Source organism: Aphis gossypii, chromosome 1, assembly GCF_020184175.1.
Source record: "Aphis gossypii isolate Hap1 chromosome 1, ASM2018417v2, whole genome shotgun sequence".
Taxonomy (NCBI): domain Eukaryota; kingdom Metazoa; phylum Arthropoda; class Insecta; order Hemiptera; family Aphididae; genus Aphis; species Aphis gossypii.
Genome location: NC_065530.1, coordinates 87,421,732 through 87,442,597, shown reverse-complemented (window position 1 = coordinate 87,442,597; position 20,866 = coordinate 87,421,732). Strand labels below are relative to the sequence as shown.

The following is a 20,866-nucleotide window of genomic DNA, read 5'->3' as shown; positions in this document are numbered from 1 at the left end:
ATAAAACATTTCCAAAATTACAAAACATGAACACACATAGAGCACTTATTCATGGAGTCTTATAAGTTTATAACTGTAAAAAAATAACTATAGTATAACTACAATTATGTTATTATATAATAGGTATATACTGTTATTATATATGATTATATAACTTATATAGATGTTATTCTATTTGGTTATTATTATTATTATTGTGGCATATTGTTATCAAGAAGGATTTGCATAATTAATATTAATAAAATAATTTTGTTTAGTTCATAAGTTAAAACCTTGCAATGAAATTATATTAATTTTTATCATGGTATGCATAAGAAATAAAAATGTTTTTTATTATTATTATTTTTTTTTTTTACTTTCCGATGATTTGATGTTGTGATTTATATCTGTGGTAAATTATATAGATATATCTGATCCTACATGATATTTTCTCATTTTTTATCATTCTTATATAAGTATACCTAGAAATTTTATTTTATAGTTCCATTTGCTTAATTAAAATATTATTATTTTGTATAATATTTTTATTTATATAATATATTATCCCAATAAAAATGTAATAAATATGGTCACTGGATTGTTGTACCATGAGAACATTAGAACAAAAAAAGTTTGGAATTGATTAAGAAGTATCCATAAGGATTCTAGATGAATATATAATCAGCTTTTAATACCATCTGTGTATTATTTACATAAAATTAAATAATTGGTTGAAAATTTTCCTTAAAAAAAAAAGTTGTAAACTTACACTTTTTCTAGATCCAATATTCTAATCTGATTATAACTATTTTTAAAACTATATATTTTAATATTTTTCCTTGTTACATTGTTTTTAATTTATTATTTTTTTTAGTGTTATTAAATATCTTTTTTATTTGTTTGATTTCAATAAAATACAATATATATATTTTAAATATATAGTATGTATTTAATATATCCATAGTTATATAAATGGACTATATTATTTAACATTATATTATTTTAAATTAAATGCCAAATAAATTGTTAAAAAAAAGGACTTCACACTTAATAAATTATTTATCTGTATAAATTAAGAATGATCTTTTATTAGCTTTGAAGCGCTTTTATTAATTTATTAATTTTAATAAATTCAAATGTGTATTTATGTATGTATGTATGCACCTACGTCCTACATATTTTATTTTACTATATTAATTATAATCTATCTTTTATAGGAATAGTGCAGCTAAGAAATGGTCAATGCATATGTCCAAATAGTTATTGTGGTAGAACATATAAAAAGAAGTTTTCATTGTATCGCCATTGTTGACAAGAGTATGGTGTTGAACCTCAATATCGGTGTTTGTATTGTATGAAAACATTTCAACACAAAGAATCATTCAAATCACACTCTATAATAGTTCATAACTCTTATAACTTTGATGATTTGCAATTGAAACAACCCGAAAATACAATTTAGTATTCAATGATTTATTTAGTAGTCTTTCAAGCATTCAAAACACAATGATTTCTCCTATTATATAAAAACTTGTTCAACAAAAGCATACTAAGTTTGTGTGAAGTGGAAAAAAAAATTTTACAGGAATTGGTACATAAGCATATGGTATAAACAGCAAAGAAAAATCTGATTATGAAACATCCAATGATTTTATCTATTATATCATATAATTTTTTAAATATAAAAACATATACTAAAACAAAAACATTTACAAAATAAGCTCCTATACAAATGACAAAAAAACTAAAATCAATGTAATAAAAATCGATACATAAATATGGTATAACCTAAATCTTAAAGGAAGGATGTAACTATAATGAACCATCTATGTATAGAATTCACATTTCTAACCTATAACTACTCTGAGGTTAAAAATAAATCACTTAAATATGAATTATATGAAATTAATTACAATGAAATACATTGTTACCAAAGGCTGCTAAGATGAAGATATAAGAAATTAACACTGTATAGATCACACAAATTTGGACTCAATCTATTTTCAAATATAAATAAAATTAATTTTTTTTTTTAACAAAACTATACAATTATTCCAATTCAATTAAGTTACATTAACTTGAGAAAAAAAAACTGTAACATAATATTATACATAAATCAACTTTGTAATTGTAATATTTCTAATATCTATATTATACTATTGAATTTAGCTACTGTTAACTCATGTTTTCTATATCAATAAAATTATAAAATATAAACGTACTTGTTAACATTTATTAAGTATAAAGATTGAACTTCAACTAAAAATTAAAATTTTTCGTATCATTGAACATATTCTTATGAACTCTAACATCACTTAATACGTTGACTGCGTACTGACACCAATTGGCGTCATGAGGATCATTCAGCAATGCCATTTGGCGTCCAATATATGTTTAAATTTAAATTAAATGGTTTATTATTTACTAAGTATTGCCGAATGTTATGTTATTATTATTTAGTGTTGTTAAACGCATGTTTTAAAATATGTATTTATATGCTGTTTGAATGTATGACTATACAAGAGCAATTTTTAATGTTATTTTTAGAAAAGTGACATACGCACTTGGTGAAAACTTGAAATAGACCTACGCAGTTAACGTGTTAAGCATATGTCTAACATTTAATTTATTATAAGAGTTTATTATTGGTCAATGGTTGTAGTTCATCAATTATTTTTAGGTTATCGACTTATTGTTCCCTTGCATTTTACAACTTGAATAAAGTTAATTTTAAATTGTTAATAATAAATGTACTCATTATACTATTTAATAAATTTATTTATTTAAACTTCTTGTCATTTTTAAATGTTAGTTTGGCATGACCTAAAAATATATTGTGTTCTGTAAATGTTATGTATAATATTGATTGTAAATGTTTATTATTATGTTGAAAGATGTTTATAATTTAAATATAAATATAAACTATTTTAATAATTATTATTTAATTAATGATTTTAAATGTTTATTAAGTCATGTGTAAATACACTGTAAAACATGATTTTAAACAGTTATGTAATAATTAGGTCTAGGCATTATTGATATCATTTAAACAACTTTTTTTTTTATCTTATTTTCTTTCTGTGACATTGCAGTTCTTTTACTACTTGTTGGTATATATTTTAATAAATCATTAAATTCATAACTATGAAGATTTAAAATTTAAATTATAATTGTAAATTAAATAACTTATTCTCATAACGTTAAAAACTGCTTTTGCTTAATTTCTCTACAGTTTAAATTGTCTTACATTAGTAAGTATATGTTTTCATCATAACACATTTTATTTTTATTTTACAGTTTGTCCAATCAGTGGAAGATATATATGCCCAAATACATGTGGTCGAAGTTATAAAGAAAAGCACAATCTTAATAGACATTTAAGAAAAGAATGTGGAGTTGCTCCTCAACATAAATGCATCCAATGCTCAAAAGCTTTTAAGCATAAAGCACATTTAACTAGACACTTTTTATCTTGTGCTAATATTCCTCCAAATTTTGAATGTATATTTTGTGGAAAGATGTTCAGATGTAGAGATACATTGAAAAATCATAATTTATTAGTTCATAATGTGTTTTAATAATTTACTCAATAACTATTATACTATTGTTATTATTAAAAATAGTTAAATCATGAGCTTTATATTATTATTAAAATACATGTAATATACACAATCTTTATTAGAAACTTAATGTAATAAATTTTGTATTAAGTTATTTTTATAATTTATAATAATATTGAATTTGAGTTGATATAATTCTGTTATATTACTTGAAATAAATTAAAAAGGTTAATTATTATTTTATAAAATTTAACTATCTGAGAATTTTTCATTTTAATAAAAAAATAAAGTTCAATTATATTTGGGCATATCCCAGAAAGTGTTTGTCATTTTTTTTCTGTATAAATCTTTTATTTTTTCATAAATTATATAATTATATCATTTTTATTTGAATTTTATAAGTCTTAATTTCATTAGTATCAATTTTTATTTTCAAACATTAAATTATTAAATGACTTTATCTCATTAATTTAACTTCAATTGTTATCATCATACTTTTGTGTTAAAATTATTGTTATTGCTAATTATTATCCAAATTAAAATAAGAACATTTTACACTTGAAGTATTTTTTGGTGGACCACTTTAAAAAAGTAAAAATTAAAATAAAACAACAATTGAAAATATTTTCCAATAAAGTATGTATTTAGTGCAATATACGAACATAATATAATTGTACATGTAATACTTAGTACTTTCATATAGATGATGTAGAAATTGATTACCTAGTATTTAAATGTTTTTTACACCCTTAAAATTGATAATAATTTAACAATAATTATTTTTTTAATAATTGACGCTATATCACTTGGAAATTTATTTTGAAATAAGTAATTTTATTAGAAGCTAGATATTTAACCTATTTAAATGGTATAAATCAATAAAATGGTAAAGTGGTTCAATAGATGTGAGTATTTGATTTAAAATATTGATCCTTAAGTATTTTTTCTTATGGATTTCTTTAATTATCTCGACATCTCTAAATTATCTGTCAATATTCATTAATATATTATAGAAAACTAAGAAAATAAAATCATTATAATCAATTAGGTTTTAAAAATATTATCCTAATGTATGTATTATTTAATTAAGTACATTTTTTTTTTCATCTAACACAACAGTGTTCATATAATCTCTTAGTTTTACCCTCTAAAAAAACAAGTATACATACCTACTACCTGCATAAGTAGTAGATAAAAATAGCATATTATGTATATACTACATAGAATTAGCTTTAAAAATGCAATATTATAAACATGATTTTTTAAATTTTATACCCTGGAAATACTTGTAAAATTCAATTTTGATATTAATATAAGAATAAGGCTTATAAATTAACTTTGATAGATACTTATTTATCCATTTTAATGTTTTTATAGTAAATATAAATGGTACAAAAATAAATATATCAATGTTTTATATTAAATTTAAAGTTATAAAGTTAAACATATTATTAAATATCTTCTACTAAATATATAAATATATATATAATTATTATACATATAATACAGTTTTTTAGTATTTAAGAATGTTTACTAAGTATCATGTATTAATACTGTATCAATGTTGAGACCTGAAATTAAATTTTTTATATAATATAGCTAAATTATATAGTATGAGCCTAATTTATGACTAGGTATGATAATTATTGTTTTTATTATTAACTATTGAGTTTTATAAACTGCACAAAATGATGCTCAGCATAATATGTAAAAGTTTAAACAATAGTATAATTTTCTGATTGTAATTGTTGAGCTTCTACTATAAATTATTATTATTTTTTTTTAATTTTATAACAGAGATATCAAGATTAAAACAAAACAGTATTTATGTTTTTAAAAATGATTATTAAATAAATCTTTATTTAAAAAATTGAGTTTTTATTTAATGAAGATTAAATTATTAAAACAGTTAAGTTTACTCAAAATCTAATATAATTGTCTCAGTTTTCAATTAATTAGTTAATACTTAGCATTTCATTTCAATTCTATATTTCTATATTTTTATCAGTTTGATATTTTATTATAATGGCTTAACAATGTTTATTTTTTTCAGGTTTACTAAGCCGTTGGCCATGTATGAACAATTGTGGTAGAAGCTATAAGAACAAAGGTGACTTAATACGCCACATGAGAAAAGAATGTGGTATTGCTCCTCAATATCGTTGTGATACTTGTCGTAAAATGTTTAAACATGTACATCATTTAAAGTCACATATGATCGTGGTTCATCAGAAACTATTTAAAAGCAATTAAAATAACTTTTTTTATAATACCTATATAGTCTTATAAAAATAAAAGCTAATAACATTTAGTGTTGTGCTTTAGTATGCTCTCTTTTAATTAATAAAAAAAATTATTTTTGTTCTCAATTAACTGTATATTTATTAACATTAAAATTACTACATTGTAACACAAATTTATGTATTATACTAGATTAGGAATTTTGAATAAAATTTATATAAAATAACTGATATTTGTATACCATGTTTTGTGGCCAAAAAACACGATGTATGTATGTATGTATATTTATATGATATAAAAATTGCAAACTAGGTAACATTTTAAAATACCAAAGATATTATTTAAATATACATGTCAATCTTCCAACTAAGAAAATTATTAAACAACATTGATTAATTTAATGGTACATTGTGAACTTAAAAATTATTAATAATAAATGTTTTAGATTCACAAGTTCAGTAGCGAATTCTCCAGGCATGCTCAGCATGCGCCGCATGCTTAGAAAATAAAAACATTATTAATCAAAATAAAAAAATTATTTTATAATCAATAATATATATTACGTATTTTAAAAGAAATAAAATGTGTTACATTAATTCATTTATTTCTGTTATACTTAGGTATCTGTGTTTATCTTTATTCTAACATTTAATGACAGAGCATGCGATAGATGTGTGCGCAAGCTATACGACCCTTATTATCGCTGTAAAAAAATCAGTTACTCTGAGACCTCTTCTTCTAGCAACTGCGTATTAATCACCCAGGGTATGCTCATTCTGTTGCGCTTTATCAAAGTAATTTATAAAATTTACATGTACGAGTAAATGACAATTTTTTTTATTTTAGTTAAAAGAGTTAGTCAAGTCTTAATTACAATTATTAAAGTATCATTTAAGTAAGTGCTATTGTATATAAAATATATTAAATTAAAGTCTTATTTATAAATTAATACAAATTTTAGTATTATTTATTAATTATAAATTAAATAGAACTGCACAAGTTTCTTATCTAATGTAGTATAGTTAGTACATGGTGTACAATACTTAGATTAGGTGATAAATTATTATATTTTAAAAATGATTTCATTCTTGTGAACTAAATTAAATTTAGTATACTATGTAATAATTAATAATGTATCATCTATAATATAAAATTATATAATTAAACACTATAATTCTTAAGTTTAATATGTTCCATTAATTATAGTGATTTTTCTTTTATGCCAACTTTCTTAAAACTTTTTTTTTTTTACTTCAATAATTTTATTTTTGTGAATTACAGATTTTTTTTTTATATTTAAGTTTAAAAACAAAATATCTAAAATAAAATAATTATGGTACATGATTATTATTAATAATAAAAAACAATGCAAATACTTAAATTGAGAAATATTTTGAAATTCATTAAGAAAAATAAAAATAAGTATAAATATATTGGCATAGTTGTAGCAGTGTACAATATGGTGTTTTTGTACTTGGTTGAGACAAATATTGTCTTTACTAATAATAGATTGTATAATGTATTGAATATTAAATATATTATACATAATATTCAATGGAAAGATAATGTTGAGTATATATCTTTAAGAATCAGAGGTTATAATTTAATTTAAAATAACAAAACAATATAACAACTATTTTAAACTTACTGTATTCAAAATAAATACAGATGTTTTTTGTTACTAGATTTTAGATTGTTACAAATTATTTAATTTATAAAACTTAATATATATTGTATACATAAACATTGTCTATTTTTTAATAAATATATCTTCATATACTTAGGTTATTTTTCAAGGTGGCAGTGCTGGAATAGATCTGGACAAAGTTATAAGTACAAATATGATTTAGTAGACATATAAGAAATAAAATAGAGTTAAATACTGATAAAATTATAAATTTGTTTAAAAGTATTCAAACGAAATGACAATGTAATAGTTTATATGACTAGGAATAAAGCAATTACATATTTTTTTGAATTTAACTTAAAAGAGTAAGTACAAAAAAAAATTAATAATAAATTATGCTACACATTGTTAAATTATATGCAGTTATACAAAACAATTTTCTTAACAGTGGACTTGCAAAATATTAACATTTTTCTTATTCTTTAAATTAAAATACACTTCATGTCTTTAATATTTAATACTTCCATTATATTCACTGTTGAATCACTGTTGACCTTGAGTAAAATTAAAAAGATATAATAAGTGTATATAATGAATAGATACTGTAGAATTTAAATTGTACCAATATTACACTATGTTATAAAGATGGTAAGGTCATGGTACATTTTACTGTTACTGTGCATACATTAATATAACTATGAACTGATATAATGAATAATGACATTTTATAATTCAAAAAAAATATATATATATATACAAATTAAATATTATAAATCCTAATTCTGTTTTAGATTACTTTGAAACTTTGAAGACCTGTTTTAATACTACAAGAACATCTAATGTATGTTTATCATGTATATATTTGTTTTCAGAAATGAAACCGTCCAAGAGTACTCTTAATTTGTTCTTTGAAAGTTTAAATTCTATGCCATTAAATTTTAACAAATAAAATGTGATTTAACGATTTTTCTATTTTGGTAATAAGATAAATACAATAGATTAATCCATAAAAAAAAAAAATGGTTTGTCAGATATGAAATTAGTGTAATTTAACAGACAAAGAATTTAAATGTAATATATGGTGTGCGTGTGTGTGTGTATATATAATATATGGTAATTATTTTATATTAAAAAACCATATATTGACATTATTATTAACATCAATGGTATATAGGGTAGGTTTATTATTTTGTTACACCTACCTATAAACAAAACAGCTTAAAAATATATGTATTTATTTATCTTATTAATCTAGCAATGATTCACCCAATTTAACAAGCCTGGACATTTTCTTCATGTGGTCTGCCAAACTAACATATTATGTAGAATAAATTTTCTAACATAAATAGTAATAATACTTAAGTTGATAATAGAGAAAAATTTAATTTGGTTAATTTTCATTTTGATAAATAGGAATGTGCCAAAGGTCAAACTTGTTGAAATTGATATGTCCGAATAACTGTGGTCGATCATATAATCATCGTGGAACATTGCGCAGGCATCTCAAGTATGAATGTGGTGTACCACCACAGTTTAAATGTGAATACTGTCCTAGAACTTTTGCCCAAAAAGTCAATCTTAACAAGCATCAAATGGCTGTACACAAAAATATTTTAGATGCGATGAGCATGTGTTTTGTTGAATTATGTGAAAAATAAATTTCATGGTAGATTATATTATATTATATGTTAATTTTTAAGAAATATTGAGTCTATTGTCTAGTTTTTTTTAGTTATATATGCTTAAACCTCTGATGGGAAACTAATTTTTTTACTATATTTCCAAGTGTAATGTTATTTATTATGGTATATGAATTAAAATTGTGTTGTTTTTTTTTTTTTTTTGTTACAACATGTAATATAATATAATATAATATGTTATTTAATAAACCTAACTCTAAAAGTTCAAAATAAATGTTTAGGTTGTTAAAATAAATATTATTTTATGCCTTTATGGTTTAATTATTACAGTTTATATAAAAAATAACATTTTTTAAATAAAATATTAAGTAATATTATTTTTACAATTTTTATGTTTTTATTTTTTTGAATAACAATATATATTTTAACTATAACTATTTGTTAAAACTATTGAATAATAATTAAAAGCTAAAATTACTTTAATAATGATCTCAGTTAACTGAAAATGATAAAAATAATTTTTATTCAAGATAAAATTGAGTAGGTATTTTTTATTTTTTAAATTTAAATTATTCAGCAATGATCAACTAATTTATTTAAGATTAATAGAATAATATTATTTTATTGGCATGTATTGAATGTATAATATATTCCGCCGTGGAAGTAATGCGCAAGCGATCCCCACGGCGTCGTCGATTCCAACCAGGAAAAAAAAGTATATTATGTATATACCTACATCGTGACATACAGTCACAGTATATCCATTTACTAATGTAAAAAGCCATAATTAATTTTAACTCAATGTCTTGCAGGTATGTTATTATCCAAACTATAAATGATTGTTGCTGATGATCGTGGTTTATGTCCGAACAAGTGTGGTCATAAATATAAAGGAAATGAAAAATGGCCTAAATATAATCTGAAGAATCATCTGATGTACCTATGGATGCAAAGTACTTACAGACAATTTTAGTGTAATATAATATGTTGTCAACACGTATGCTTACTGTAAAAATAATATATTTATAGATTGTTTAATAAAACAAATAAAAAAACAAAACAAAAATAATATGTTGTAGAAGCTTTGTACAGAAAATCGGTCTCAAAACAATATGTAGCAAAAATTCACAAAATCGTCTTCTACGAATAATTGTTATTGACGTTATTCAGTTATTGTATACTAAATACGCAATATAGATACCTACTTACTTGTATAAAATATTACTTACCTACATTAATAAACATTAGTTAAACCTAATACATCATACCTACTTGTGAATACCTACCTATTATACTACATACAAAACATAAATACGTACCTAATTTTCTAATTTAGTGTAGAATGTAGATACACTAAACAAGTTTGCTGAACAAATATAAGTGATATTGAGATAATAGTAACTTTAATATGTTTCATCAATTGGACTAACATTTTTTTTGATTAGATAAAAATATATATTAACTCCGTCACAAAGGGCAACAGTTAATTCGGTACCCACCTAATTTATTATTTTGTAGATTACTGATTAGTTCCTAACCTAATACATGTTACCTATATTATATATTATCTATATTAAATATTAAAATGGTATTATTAAAAAAACTAGGTACCTATTTAGTTGTAACTTGTATTTACCTACTTTAAAATATTTTTTATAGTTTTTATATTAATTGTAGGTACCTATGTTAATATTTGGTATTTATCAGCTTATTTTTAAACTAAACATATAAACTGTAAATAATCGTATTATTATATTTTTTCTATTTTTATATATTTTTCTAAAAATTATTATGTATGTATTTTTCAGATAATGGACCATACTTCTTGAATAGTTCAAATAGTTGGTATAATGATTTACAATGCAATAACAGTAATAAATGGTTAAATGTTAACACTGATCATTCAAATTTGAAGGTGAAATCATTGTATGAACTTCGAATGAAAGTATTAAATAAACGGCTTGAACAGCTTATGTTTAATAGCCGGTACCCTGGAAAATAAATTTGATCTTAGCAAACTGATTAAACAAGTTTCTTACTCGGAAAATCGGATTTCTTCAATTAAATATTTTAAACTTAACGTATAACAAATGTTGTTAAATTTTAATAAATTATTATATTTCATTAATGTTAATTGTTTTATTATATTATTTCCAACTGGATTTCCAATTAACTGTTTATTGAAAAAAAAATTTGTTTTGTATGTGATTGATGATACCTAAGTTGTATCTAGTCATAAAACAGTGGTTGAAATGGGGAAGAATAAGGAAGGGGATGCAAATGTATAAAAAAATACTCGTATCCGAATATTTAAACATTTTATTGATTAAGATATAACTAGAAAAGTTACGCATTAATATTTCTTTAAGAGGAATGGCCAATGGAACTCCGTTTTCCCTACAATTCAAACACTGCATATAATATTATGGATAGTAGGTAACAAGTAAGTATAGGTACCTGTTTTTTGTCTTTACCGAGACTTAAGTTACTATTAAGTATAATTTATTGTTTATCAATTATTACTTATTAGTTATTAGTAATATTATTGTATATAACTAAATATTTAAATAATAAAATATACTATTCATAATTCTATGAACTATGAATTCTTGACGCGTCATTTATACATAGCTGATGCCTGATACCTACTTATTAGGTACCTACCTATAAAATGTAAACTAGGTACTTTCTTTTCAAACATAAAGTATAAATAAAATACATTAATTAAGTTATTCTAATTTAAATAAAATCAGTAGATACTTTGTAGTGTACTTATATATTACAAACTAGTAATATTATTTGTCATTTAAATAACTTATTAGTTTTATGATAAGATTTTTTATATTATTTAAAAATGTCGATAAATTGAATAAGTTCAATCTTTTACAATCCACAAAAATAAGATTTTGGTCACTGTTTACAGAATACCTACTGATTTCTTATATAAAATCAATGATACTTATATTATTTATAGTACTTAGGTATGTTTATGTTTAGTATGTGTGTGTGTGTGTGTGTGTGTGTATGTGTGTGTGTGTGTGTGTGTGTGTGTGTGTGTGTGTGTATGTTATTTATATTATAATATCACAATTTATAACACATTATTATCATCATAATTTATGAATAATAAATAATTACTTATTTCAATATTTGATGTAATATTAACTTATTAATATGGTTTAGCGTCTATTAAAATTTGAGTTACAAATGTTACAATCATAATCAACTATTTTATTGTAGTCTCTAAATTTTATAAAATCAAATCAGTAACCCGCAGTTTGCAATCTATCATAATAGTTAAAAGATAAAGACTATATTGTATTATATAATACCTACATTTAATAACTCATGGCATTTCAAAATTCCCAATTTATTTTTATATTTTATGTAGTTAGCACATTTTATAGTAGAAGTCGAGACTCGGATGTAACACGGTAATACCCAATATAATATGTATAATGTATATGTCGTATGTGTATGCTTTATTATGTTTATGTGTGGTGATAGAAATTTTATTTATCTATTATATTATATTATAATAATATGTAAGTGTACTTTAGTGTAGGTTATATATTATTATTATTAGTAGTAATAGTATTATTATTATTGTATGTGTTATATAATATTTAAGAGTGTTACCTACCTTTATTGTTTTCGTAAAAAATTTAATCAATTGAGTAATATAAGACCCTTGGCTAATATATGTATATGTGATAACAATGAGTAATAAAAATTATAAAAAAAATGTCACCAAAATTAAATTATTCTTATTATATAATATATATTATTACACTATTGCAGAATACTTAGCTAAAATGTTGCTTTATCCACAAACTGTGTTTTTGTGCCCATGCAATTGTGGCCGTAGCTACAATTTTCAACACCAGCTTCTTGCTCATAATGATTTTGGATGTCCTAAACAGTATTGGAAATTGCGAATATGCAGAATTTGTTGGAAGTCATGTTCACCTGTATCGTCACTTAGAGCTCATATGATATTAGCACATAATGTGATTTCGGATTAATATGTATATCGTACAAAAAAAATTAAGTATTTCTTTGTTATTAGTAGTTAATTTAGATAATAATTAATGACTCATAGTGAAAAAAAAGTTCCTATTTGTATTTTTTTTTTTTTTATAAGTATTTATATGATTTTTCCTAAAAATGTACTTTTAAGATAATGTTAAATAATTTTGTTAAATGTAGGTATGCGATTTTTCAACTTTATTTGTTGTTTTGTTGATTGTGTGTAATGAAATAAGATACACGCCACTCTATATTATAATATCAAATGAAGTGACTATACACTAATAAAGAAATTTAACTCTAATCGTTACTATTTATCTATACAATATACATATATGTTCAAATTTATGTATATTAAAATTATTAAATAAAGTAATATCCTTATTTTATACTAGGTACTATATTTATGATAAATACAAATATGTTTACTTTTTACTTTCTAAAACCATAATAATATGTAACACATTATACTATTATAGCTATAGGTTATAGAAAGTATAACTATTAATCGAAATCAATGAATTGGTTATTTACACAAATATAATAAAGTATAGTTATTCAACTTGCTACCAAGTTGTTTGGAAAGCTATTTGACTAATTATAATTAATTTTATACTCCTTATATTTTTTATGTACTTATACCTACTGACAATTATAACAAAAAAGGACATTATTTTATTGTTATTATTACTTCATAAGTATTTAAGTGTAACAAAACATGACATAGATAATTACTGCTCAACATTAAATATACAGCGGTCATTTAAAGATATCTATATCTTTTTAATTAATTATAATTAATTTCGTATTTGAAGATAGTTTCGTTATTTAATATTGTATAAGTGTTTTTTCTTTCTTTTTATATTAGGTATTACAATTCATAATTTTGTATTTCTAAAATAATTGTCGAACTGTCATATGGACTGACTAAAAATTAACAAATTGTGGTGGTCACATAAGACTACATGCACCACGCATGGGCAAATAGCCAGGGGCGTCATTTCAAATTTTTTTTTTGGTGCGCATAAATATTGAGCAGGCCAATATTTATTTTTTCTTGACATATTTGACATTATTAATATTATAGTAGTAGTATAATAATAATTATTAATACAATTAAAATAAAGTAAAACGACATAATACAAGCAGTAAGCTGTGAAAAACCTATAAATATCTAAATTTAACACAAATTGAAACTTCAACAGTCAAATTAAATAAAAATAATTATCAATATAAAGTAACACAATAGATATGTACAAAATAAATTAGTAAAATTTGTGGTTACTAGTAATAATCATACAACGGTTGTATTGTGATTATATAAAGACGTGATCAATCAATCAATTTTCAACTATCCTGATATTTACATATTTATTTATTATTTTAATATAATAATATAAATATAATTTTTATTTTTTTGTGATGTGGCCGAGCGGCCCGTGTGCATGTGCCTTGTGGGCCAAAAATTACAATTTAGAATTTTAAGTACGCAAATGTATACCTTACGTACCGCAAATGACGCCCCATGCAAGTAGCGCGAGCTGGGTGTTCGCCTCAACCGACTAATCAGCGCTCAACTCCGTCCGTTTCTACCCAGTCGTGACAACGACAACCATCGACGTATAAGTGAAATAGTCGTAAATTCGCGAACACCCGACCTATGTCTTCGCCCTCGCGAACGCCAGCCAGTCAAACCTTTTGTGCGTTCTGCCAAATAATTAAAAAAAAAACGAATTACCTCTTTATGGACTGTATGGTTATATTGTCTATTGGCAGACTGTTTACAAATCATTTTAAGTTTTTAGTCATTTTAGGTATTAGATGCCTCTACCAATTTTGTTACGAACTCACAAAATTTTGTATAATAAATTAAATAAAAGCTTAGCTTAGTGCTTTACTAGCAGCGATCGTGATTCTGCTGTCTTAATTAAGCCATCTGTAGATTTGAACCTATATATATATATCTTATGAAAAAATTATGCGGTTATTGATTGAAATTACTTATAAATTATAATGTTGAGAATTTTTGTTCTTAAAGACGATCTTTTGGTATCGTGCATTATCTGTATATCTATTAATTTATTTATAGTATTGTAATCCATGTATCATGTATATAATCCATATATTATGTATGGACTGTGGACTTTAATTACGGCTAATTGCTAAACATAACCAAACGCAGCTATATTATTATCTTAGCTTTGATAATGTGCGAATGCGCAATGATTTTTTGCAATAATTGCAAAATTTCATATCGTTTATATAGACTATATATATATATATATAATCGGACGTGACAGTAATATTATTGGTGTGCTCATGAGGGGGTGGTATAGCGCGGATGAGTATATTTCCCTCCCGTTCTCACTCATTGGTTTATTTTTGTCATATTAATGTAATTATATGATTAAATAATTAACGCATGTTTATGGCCATCACGAGATAATTTACGCAAAAATATTACTTACAAGTAATAAGCAATAATAACATACTACAAACATAATATAAAAATTCAAATTACACACGAGATAATTATAATTAACTAGCATCTGTTAGGTTTTTTGTTATAACGTGGTCTGAGAATAGTCGATAATTTCATACATCCCTTCCCTTTCAAAAAAGCTGAGCACGCCACTAAGTAATATTATTGTTATTATTTGCGTACGACTTATTATGAACTACATGTATTTGTTTACCTATTTTCAGAACGCAGTGGCGACCATGAGAACACCCGTTTCAGTTGTCCAAAATCGTGTGGCAAAAGCTATAAAAGAGAACAGCACATGAAACGGCACGTAATGTATGAATGCGGACAAAATCACCAGTTTTGCTGTACAATATGTTTCACATATTACAGAAGAAGAGACGTGCTTAAGCGACATATGGATATGCATCACGTACCACAATATGAAAATCGCATTGTTGACGAAATAAGAGAATTCTTGCAGTAGGCTATAGTCGTATGCTCGTGTAAATGTATATATTGTATACTTTCTTTTAACGACTAATACCTAATGTTTTATAAGGTAATTTTAAAGTATTTATCACAAATTCACAGTCTTCATGCGCAACACAAATATTATATTACGCTATGTAAACCAAAACCCAGTTCAGGGATTATCTGTAAATAATTAAACGAAGTCTTTAAAACACCGAAAATGTGATAAAACACTTAGAATAGGTAGGTAAAGATGATATTACATCGCAGATTATAAACTATTATACAAAATATCAAAATTCTAAACTAATAAATCAAGTTAAAATAATGAATATATTTATATCATATTATACAATATACATATAAACTGTTTTAAAATTAAATTTAGATATATTATATAAATGTGTTATATATTATAATAGATAAAATATTAAATAATAATATAGTACTATAATATTGTAGTTATATCTATATTCTATACTGGCTATACTGGCTTAACTGAATACTAATATTGCCTAATGCCTATAATGTAATTATCTTAATTAATTAGATATATAATTGGAATTGGGAATAAAGTTATTAAACTTCGATTAGGCTTAAAAAATTCAAACTCATACTAAAAATCATACTTTAGTAATCGTCTTGTAAAAGTAGTATAATAATTAATAACTGAATTATCAATTATTACGATTTCGACCACCTGTAATTATTCTATTATCGTCATTTTTTAATACGTTAGATAATGGGATAGGCATAAGGCATACAGACTATTTTAAAGTAGGTACTTATCCACTTACTTTCAGTTTAATAGGTAGGCACGTTTTACGTTTTAACATTTATTGAGTACCGGTATATTAGATTTACCTACCTTAATTTTTTTTTCGGTTTATTCTAAGCCATTTAGACCCATTGCCGCTTCCACTATCTCCCTCCATGATTCTTTAGGTTCTGCCAGTTCCTCTCCATTCATGACTCCCGGCATCCTGATGTCTTCCTTGACTTGATCCTCCCACCGTTGTCTAGGCCTTCCTCTCGGTCGACTTTTGTTCGGTTTCCATTTCGTGATGGTTCATAAAAGTTGGTCTTTTGCTCTCCATACGTATCCGGCCCATCTTATTCTTTGGCACTTGAGTGTGGCAACTAAACTGGGTTCGTTATACAAAGCATTCAGTTCTCTATTTGATCTTATTTCATAGATACCTTCCTCATTTCTTTTTGGGCCAAATATTCTACGCAAAATTTTTCTTTCGAAGATCATTAATTTTTTTTCGTCTGATTTGGTAGATGCCCATGCTCCACAGGCGTATAGTACAATTGGTCTAACGAGGGTCTTATAAAGTCTTATTTTCGTTCTTCTTGATAGTTTTTTAGATTTTAATAATTGGATTAGTGAGTAGTAGCATTTGTTGCCAGCTGAGATTCTCCTGTGTATTTCCTCGTGGCTATCTGCCTGTGAATTTATGTCTACTTCTAAGTATTTTAAGTTCCAAACCCTTTCAAAAGACATATCTTTTATTGTTATAGCACTTTGTGGATGTTCTTTCCTAGATATAATCATGAATTTGGTTTTATTTTTATTAATAATAAGCCCAATTTTTCCCGCTTCTTCACTCAACATTTCGGTTGTTCTCTTTAGGCTGTCCTCTGTCTCTGCTATTACAACTACGTCATCTGCATATGCGGCTAATGTTATCTGTTTTTCTTATCCTATATTCAAACCTTGCGGTTTGTTTTGCATTATTTTTCTAATTACCGATTCCAAGGCGATGTTAAATAAGACCAGAGACAAAGCATCACCCTGCCTTACCTCAGTATTTATTGTAAACTCCTCTGATATTATTGAGTTGAACTTCACTTTGCACCTTGAGTTTAGCATACATGTTTTCACCATTCTGACGAGCTTGGCTGAAATTCATAGTTGGATCATTTCGTCCCACAGCGTACTTCTTATTATTGAGTCGTAGGCTTGTTTAAAGTCAACAAATAGCAGATACACATCTTTATCAAACTCGTGACTTTTCTCTGTTATTTGTTTGATAATATGTATTTGATCAGTGGTGGATTTCCCAGCTATGAAACCTACCTTTATTTAATATCGATATATTAAAAATACAATATAAGTTTTAAGTGCTATGTATAATCAATAATATTACCAATAATATAATAATTTAAATAAGTAGATATTGACGTTGAGAATTTGGGATGTACCTATTTAATATTTATACAAATTAATTTATGTGTACAATCATTACTAACCTACCTAACTAAATAGTGTCCATCATAATATCATATAATATAATTTTTAATAAATTAAGTCTTATTTTTTTTTATATAGTTTAATAATTCTTTTATTTGTATTCATTATTACATTACTGTAATAAGAAATATAATACTTATGTTTGTTTAATGATAGAAATATAATTCATAGTTCTTACTACTTCTTAACTTACAGTCAAATTTATCGTTAAAAATATATATAAATAAAAATAAACCTCTTCCCAATTCCCAAATAAAACTATAAACTAACTAACTGATAAATTGGTAGGTACTATAATAAATAATACAATAATATTATAAACATTTTAAATTTAAAACTTACCTTTACATTTTTTTTTAATACATTTCTGTTTATTGTTACTATTTAGTACTTGCCTATACTTTGTAATACAATACAAGAAATTATACAATATAATAATATATATTAATTATTTTTTTATGTATACCTATTATATTTATCTAATACAATAATAAAATATTAAAATTAATTATATAATTTTTGTTGTACGTCTTAAAATCTTACTGATATTAAACACATTAGATATTTACGCAATTATATACATTTTATAATATTAAGTAATTATTAACTAGATTACTAAATAAAAAAATAGCTTTCATTTTACTAGTTTATAGAAAATAATACAGTAAAACCTCGAAAAGACTGAAGCACTTGGGTCTGTACAATTTTTCTGAGTTAACGGGGTTTTTGTCTTATTGACGGGAAACAAAAAATTAACATAATAAAATGTACAGGTATTATTTTAAATTAAAATTAATATTTGTTTTTTGATACACTCGTAAGTCGTAACTATAAAAGTAATTTTTTATACTATTAGTATTAGCATTCCAGAAAGATATGATGTTCACGAACATAATAATGTTTATAGTTTGTTAAAAATTTCAGTTTATCAAAATATTCCACAATTTCACAGATTTTACTTAAAAAAATTATACTCCATGCACAACCGATCATGACTGATCGTGCAGACGAAACAACTTTCTTCACCATGTCGCTTGCCTTGGAAAATCAATCCATTAATATTATATATTTAATATAATAGACTGTTCGTCGAGTTAAGAGGCTGTTGTACCGACATGTTGTCTCCGTCTTACACCTTACACGACATGTAGGTATGACACATGCGGGTATGTCATTCTTTTCAGAGCATGACCATTGACCATTTTTTTTTTTTTGACCATTGACCATTATGATAGTGTAGGTATGTTGTATTTGGCCATTTGGGTCAACGCTGCGTATATTGGTTACCAAAATTATGTTTGGATGACCAATCAGAAGCCGACTGCGCGTAACAGACGTTCTAAGACATCCATCGTTCGTAATCAATGATTACTAATCATGTTCATAAGTAATAACCTGCACGAATTACGGAGTACACAATGTATATTAAAACATAATATTTTACTGATTTTTCGGAAGAGTATCAAACTATCAACTGTTTAGAGTTTACACAATTACATATCATAATATAATGCGTATCAAAAATATCTCTGGCCACATAAGAGTATACGACGACGTCTTGTGTAGTTATGTGTCATTAGTTCTACCTGAGTCATGCGTACACTATATTAATATAATATCACGTTGCGGCTATATAGTGACCGCATACAATAAATTGTCCTCACCACATCACCAAATGTGCCCGCTGCACACGAATTGCGCCCCAAACTCCTAACACTCCCAACGTAAAAACATTATTTTCCTTTCCATTTCCCAAATGAAACCTGTATTATTTTATTTGAACTGATGGCCACACGATTAATAATGATGAGTGGATTTTTTCAAAATCAGGGTCAAATTTTACAAAATCAAATAAAACCGGATGCAATTCAAGTAGGTATCAACTTATCTAATCTTTATTATTTCGGGGCTCAATTTGTGTGTAACCACTAGCCACTACCCAATGCCAATGAGCCAGCGTAATACGTTATATCTATACATAGAAGCTAACTGAATTTCCGCCAACTTCTGTACTCTCCGAACATCATTACAAAAGTACAAAGGCATTCTGTAAGGCTAATATCACCGAAATATTTTCGAATGTTCATTATAATCTCGATAGTTTCGGTCACAAAGTCACAAATATTAAATACCAGTACTCTGCAGTGACAGGTCGATAGGCCGTACACATATGTGTGCATAGTTTTTCATTATACATTGAAGGTATACGGGGAATACCTAACCTAATAAAAGTCATATAGGTAGTGTCTAGTCTCATATACCTACCTATAATAATAAATATGACTAAATGAAAAATGAATAATCCATTTTAGCCAATTCAGAAATGAAACGTATTTTTCTTTTCAAAATAATAATAATGATTTTAACTTGTTTAATTTATTTGTACAGTGTAAGCGCACTATATCCATAGTACATTTTACCAAAATAATATACTTTTATAACAACAATATTATGTCATTAGAACCAACAATTATTCTTAATTTATTTTCCAGAGCCATTATTATTATTATTATACTGAAAATTTTCGAAAATGCTGGATTCTTAATTATTGATTATATTGTTTTAAATTTACTCAACCATCTGTTTAACTTTTTT

At 24.6% G+C, this 20,866-nt stretch overlaps 1 protein-coding gene and 2 long non-coding RNA genes across 4 annotated transcripts; all 3 read left to right on the top strand.

Moving 5' to 3' along the window:
* The first annotated feature begins 856 nt into the window (after positions 1-856).
* LOC126551642 (uncharacterized) lies at positions 857-8,827 on the top strand. Of its 2 annotated transcripts, XR_007605547.1 has the most exons (5): positions 857-1,131; positions 1,197-3,089; positions 3,277-7,772; positions 8,199-8,248; positions 8,663-8,827. It is a non-coding gene; the product is annotated as an uncharacterized LOC126551642 (long non-coding RNA). The 2 variants fall into 2 exon arrangements; XR_007605546.1 differs by having other exon boundaries at positions 8,199-8,827.
* Positions 8,828-9,072: 245 nt separating this feature from the next.
* On the top strand, positions 9,073-11,181 carry LOC126551633 (uncharacterized). The gene is made up of 2 exons (XM_050205546.1): positions 9,073-10,000; positions 10,856-11,181. The coding sequence occupies exons 1-2, from the start codon at positions 9,883-9,885 to the stop codon at positions 11,047-11,049; spliced, it is 312 nt and encodes a 103-aa protein (XP_050061503.1). The 5' UTR covers positions 9,073-9,882; the 3' UTR covers positions 11,050-11,181.
* Positions 11,182-12,466: 1,285 nt separating this feature from the next.
* Positions 12,467-13,277, top strand: LOC126551644 (uncharacterized). The gene is made up of 2 exons (XR_007605550.1): positions 12,467-12,592; positions 12,849-13,277. It is a non-coding gene; the product is annotated as an uncharacterized LOC126551644 (long non-coding RNA).
* Positions 13,278-20,866: the final 7,589 nt, after the last annotated feature.

Coding starts and splice junctions, on each gene's coding strand:
- LOC126551633 (XM_050205546.1), top strand. CDS start 9,883: ATGATTGTTGCTGATGATCGTGGTTTATGTCCGAACAAGTGTGGTCAT. Junction 10,001..10,855: donor GATGTACCTATGGATGCAAA/GTACTTACAGAC, acceptor TGTATTTTTCAG/ATAATGGACCATACTTCTTG.